We start from the raw sequence: 5,414 nt of genomic DNA, 5'->3' as shown, positions 1-5,414 counted from the left end.
GTCGGTGTTCGGCAAGCTGTTCGGGGCCGGAGGGGGTAAGGCCGGCAAGGGCGGCCCGACCCCTCAGGATGCCATCCAGCGGCTGCGGGACACGGAGGAGATGCTAAGTAAGAAGCAGGAATTCTTGGAGACGAAGATCGAGCANCGGTGTTCGGCAAGCTGTTCGGGGCCGGAGGGGGTAAGGCCGGCAAGGGCGGCCCGACCCCTCAGGATGCCATCCAGCGGCTGCGGGACACGGAGGAGATGCTAAGTAAGAAGCAGGAATTCTTGGAGACGAAGATCGAGCAGGAGCTGACCGCCGCCAAGAAGCACGGCACCAAAAACAAGCGCGGTGAGTCGGCCCAGTCCCTTCGGACTCTCCTCAGGCTCCTCTCAGGCTCTCCGGGCCGCGACTCCACGGTCGTCAGATACGCCCCGGGGTGTGCCCGGACCCTGGAACTCGTCCCGGTCAGACTCCCTTCCGGGCCTTAACGGACCCCTCTCCTCTGGCTCCCTTGAGTGTCCCTTGGGGCCTTGGACCCCTCCACCATCGGACTCTCTTCCTGCCTTTCCCTTCCGGGCTCTCCCTCCTCTGCCAGGCCCCTTCAGACCCTGGTTTCACACACTTACCCCCGTCCTCCCTGTATTCTGTTCTCTTCCGCCTTTTCCTCCCCTTTCAGGCCTGCCCTCACCCACCTTCGAGACACTGCCGTCTCTTCCGTATTGGCTCATTTCTGCCCCCCCATCCTAACTCGTGTGTCCTTCCTTGTCCTAGCCCTGCCTCCTCCTGACCCCTCTGTGGGGGTCCATGAGCTGCCCCTGCCCTCCCCCAGCCCCCTGACTCAGAATTCTCCTTGAGAAACCTCCTTGATGGAAAGAAAAGGGGAGTGGGAGAGAGGAGACCCCTGCTTCGTCTCTGTGCACTTGCTGAGTGAACTTGAGTAAGTTGTTTTCCCTCTTGAGGCCTCATTTTCCCCGTCCATCGGCCAGTGCCTTCCAGATCGGTGATTCACTGCTTGTTGCCTCATAGCCAGGGCTTATCTGAGTTTCTGGTAGCATAAGCCTTCACGGGTGACTCACGGCTTCCCCGTGGCTTCCCCGTGGCGTCCCCATCCGTTCCCCATCCCTTCCCATCCCTCTTGTCCTCCATTGGCCGTGACTCCTTCCCAGTCCCCATTCCTGGGGGTCAGGGTGGGGATAGTGAACCTTGAGGCATGCTTAATATACTTCTGTTGCTGTGTGGCTTTCTGGGCAAGTGCTTTGTATTCTTCTTAAGGTGAACGTGACAGTGCTTTAATAACTGTAAGCAGTTATTAAACTGCCCAGCCCCCGCCCCCAGAGGGAAGCAAAGGTGAGAGGGATTGAGGAGCTGCACAAACAAGCATTTAATTTAGAAGCCACTAGCTGCCTGACCTTGAGCTAGTTACTTTACCTCTCTGAAAGGAAGATCGTTTCTTTACAGTGACTTTACAGCACATAGTAGGGGCTAAATAGTGGTTTTCTTCGTTCTAACAGAAGAACAAAATAGCTTATCCTGAGGGTGCTTCTCTGCTGATAGTCAGCAAATACTCTGGAATTTTTTTTTTTTTGAGTGCTTTTCTTTACTGCATATTCATAGGATGAACAAAGCACAGCTTCCACCCTAATGAGAGAGAAGACAGAAACAGGAAAATAAGTGAAGAAAATATTGTCTAGTGGTGGTGGGCACTTTTAAGAAAAGATCTGATAGGGAGCGATGGAGTGGGAAAAGGGGTGCATGCCACTTTAGGTAGAGTGGTCAAGGAAGGCCTCTTTTAGGAAGTCGAGGGTGAACTGAGCCTTAAGAAGGAACCAGCTCTGTTAAAAGCTAGAGGAGCCTTCCACGTAGGCAGAACAGCCTAAGAAAAGGCCTGGAGGTTGGCCTGTTTTAAGAAACAGGAGAATGTAGCAGTTGAAGGAGAGAGTGGTATGAAATAGGAAGATGGGGAGTGGACCTTGGACTTCCTGGTAGAGTTTGTATTTTACTTCAAGTGGGTGGCAAGACGTTGAAGGGTATTATCCAGGAGTGTGTCCTTATCATTGATAGAGTTTTTAAAACACCATCTAGCTGCTCTTTTGGAAAGTAGGTGGGGGTGAGAATGGAAGCAAGGAGGCCTGAGGCAGTTGCTGTCATCCATTTGTGGCCTGGAAGCCAGTCGTAGGTAGCCCTGGAGACAGAGAACAGGGTTAGATTTTGCTGCCTCTAGCTTTTTTTCTCTAATGATGCTCCCTCAGTTAGGATCCTCTATTGTTCATTAGAGTCGTTGGTTTTAGCAGCCTGCATTTTGTTTTGTTTTTGTTTTTTAATTTTTTTAAATGTTTTATTAATTTCTGAGAGAGAGAGAGACACCGTGAGCAGGGGAGGGTCAGAGAGAGGGAGATACAGAAGCTGAAACAGGCTCCAGGCTCTGAGCTGGCTGTCAGCACAGAGCCTGATATAGGGCCGGAACTCACTGACCGTGAGATCATGACCTGAGCCGAAGTCGGACGCTCAGCCGACTGAGCCACCCAGGCGCCCCTAGCAGTCAGCATTTTGGAATGCTTTGCCCGTTGCAGGGTGGTGGAGGAGAGGGTATCACTTTACTACCTCATCTTCCATCTGAGAGGGAGATTCTTCTGAGGTCTTTTGGTCTGGAGCTAGTTTAGTTTTTGCAGGTTTAGAGGTGATTGAATTTTCTTTCAAGAGGCTTCAAGAGGGTACCAGCAGATTATGGAGGACCAATCTCAGTTAGTTGTAATAATTTTGCTGAAAGCAGTCTGTCTTCTTCTTCTCTGTCTTTTTTTTTTTTTTTTCTAAGTTTATTTATTTATTTTGAGGTGGGAAGGGGCAGAGAGAGGGAGAGAGAGAGAATCCCAAGCAGGCTTCTTATTGTCAGTGCAGAGCCTGATGCGGGGCTTGAATCTACAAACCTTGAGATCATGACCTGAGCTGACTAAGCCACCTAGGTGCCCCCAGTCTGCCTTCTTGAGTTTGGCTGAGAGGACAAGAGCTACTATAAGCTGCTCTTCCTTTTTAGCATATTCTGGGGGAAAGGGCTTATCTGCTTTTTGGGATAGTGCTGTGAGGTACTAACACCACCACATACCATTCAGTTTGTCACTTATTAACTTGCTACTGTAGTAGGATTTGCACAACCAGATGGAAGTACACTGTGCATGCCTTCCAGGAACTCAGGATTGGTAGTGGGTGTGTTTTTGTTGTAGTTTTTGTGTGTATGTGTGTGAAAGAGTGAGAGAGGAGGAGGAAAAGGAATTGGAGGAAGAAGAGAGGAAGGGGTGGGGAATGGAGAGAAACATACCACTCAGTGCTAAACGTGTGAACATGGGTTTGAGGCTGCATAGGAGGAGGTTCCTGTCTGGAAGGGCAAGGGCAAGGGGGGTTTCACAGATGAGAGAAATATGAGATGGGTCAGCAGGGAGTTGGAGAGCAGTGAGAGTGTTCATGGGGTGAGACAGCAGATAAATAGTACTGCGGAGTGGCCTGTAGCCTCAGACCTCAGCCTGGAGGTGCTGAGGAGCCACTGGCTGTCTTAAAGCAGAAGAGACAGATCAGCTTGAATTTCCAGAGAGTACACCAGCAGCAGCATAAAAGTAAGTGAGGAGGTTAGGAAAGAGTGTAGACTAACCAGGAAGGGGCTGGAGGCACGAATCCATTAAGACATAAGGATAGAAAATCTCATAGACATGATTTGAGCTGTAGATTTATCATTTACTAGCTGGTGCCTTGGGCTGGTTACTCTGCACCTTAGATTTCTCCTCTGTGAATAGGGGTACTAGTATCTACCTTATTGGATTAAATTGTGCTGTGCATGCAAAGCTCTTAGCATAGTGCCTGCCATATGGTAAGTGATCGATAAATGCTTGCCATTATCATTATTGTTAAGGAGACTTGTAATTATTCAGGTGGGAACAAAGGGCCTAGAGTAGAAGCATGGAAAACTAGATGAGAAGTAATGCATGTGAGACTTTTCTGAAGGAGAATCAAAGGAGGCTTGGTGATTTGTGGGACATCGGGGCAGGATGAAGGAGGGAGGAGTCGAGGACAATTCCCAGGTTTACAGCTTGGACAACTGGGTGGGTGATGATGCCATTAACCAAATTGAGAAGCACAGAGGAGGAGCAATACTTCATAATCATGTAGTCCTTGGAAGTTGTAAAACTTCTTTTTTCCTGAGTCTCACAGCATCCATTGTGAGACTGTGAACTCCTTGAGGCCAGTTGTGATGGTTATGGTCATCACTGTGTCCCCTAGCGTAGGGTCTGACATGGTTAATGTTCAGTGAGTATCTGTTAAATGAATGGAAACCATCTGTTGATTGTGTTCTGTTATTCCCATTGTACAGTGAAGAAAATGAGGCTCAAGAGAGGATGTAACTTGATTCAGAGACCAGTTCTTCTGGTGGCTCTGGACATCCTGTGTTCTGTTTACTCCCATCATGGCTGAAGGCATCATCGTAATGATGATGTCTTTGTCATCACTCAGCTCATTAAACACCTACCTGTGCAAGGTGTGGTGCTGAGTGGGGGGAAAAGAAGTGAGAAAGGACCACGCCTGGCCCTGTTATGCCATGTCCTTGTGACATACACGTTGGAAAGACGATAAATTGTCCTTTAAAACAAATCTCTGGAAGGGCACGTGAGTGGCTCAATCAGTTAAGCTTCTGACTCTTGATTTCAGCTCAGGTCATGATCTAGGGTTATGAGATTGAGCCCAGCATTGGGCTGCATGCTGGGTATGGAGCCTGCTTGGGATTCTCTCTCCCTCTACCTGCCCCCTCTCTCAAATAAAATAAAATTAAAATTAAAAATTAAAAATATATGAAACAAATCTCTGAAGCTCAAGTAGATTATTTGCAGTGCACAAATGTGTTCTAGGAAGTGGTTTTAGTTAGGGGCCCAGAGCAAAATTTGGATTGCATATTTTTTCCAAAGTTCTTTGCCTTTCCTTTAGTCATGTATTCATTCTTTTTCTATTAAAATATTTTATTTAATTCATGGGGGGCGGGGGAGGGTGCAGAGCGAAAGAGTGAATCTTAAGCAGTTTCCACGCTTGGTTCAAAGCCCAGTGCAGGACTCAGTCTCATGACCCTGGGATCGTAACTTGAGCTGAAATCAAGAGTTGGATGCTCAACCAACTGAGCCACCCAGGCGCCCCACATATTCATTCTTAAGCATGTGGTGGGCTCTGAAACTGTCTCCTAGGCCCCATGCTCACTGCTGGAAATAGAGAGAAATCAGACATGGTCCCTGCCATTCAAGGGACTTCTATCATCACTTTCCTTTTCTATAAAGTAGAAATAATATTCATCTAACATAACCCATGGTGAGGATTAGCTAAGGTAACATATAAAAGAATGTGACATGTTGTGGATATAAAAGTATACTTTTCTGGTAAAGTTTTTGCTGTTCAGGTTTCT

At 48.0% G+C, this 5,414-nt stretch overlaps 1 protein-coding gene and 1 pseudogene across 1 annotated transcript in view; both read left to right on the top strand.

Annotated features, from left to right (window-relative positions):
- The window catches only part of CHMP4B (charged multivesicular body protein 4B), a 58,542-nt gene that overhangs the window by 4,998 nt on the left and 48,130 nt on the right, over positions 1-5,414 (top strand). Inside the window, exon 2 of the mRNA XM_077769369.1 lies at positions 137-331. Within this exon, the coding sequence (XP_077625495.1) occupies positions 137-331 (195 nt within the window). The remainder of the gene's footprint in view (positions 1-136; positions 332-5,414) is intronic.
- LOC144235753 (eukaryotic translation initiation factor 1 pseudogene) overlaps positions 4,434-5,414 on the top strand; it is a 9,588-nt pseudogene continuing 8,607 nt past the window's right edge.

This window comes from Crocuta crocuta, unplaced genomic scaffold (genome assembly GCF_008692635.1).
Source record: "Crocuta crocuta isolate KB4526 unplaced genomic scaffold, BGI_CrCroc_1.0 scaffold445, whole genome shotgun sequence".
In the NCBI taxonomy this organism is placed as follows: Eukaryota; Metazoa; Chordata; class Mammalia; order Carnivora; family Hyaenidae; genus Crocuta; species Crocuta crocuta.
The sequence above is the reverse complement of the archived record's forward strand: the minus strand, read 5'-3'. Positions and strand labels throughout refer to the sequence as shown.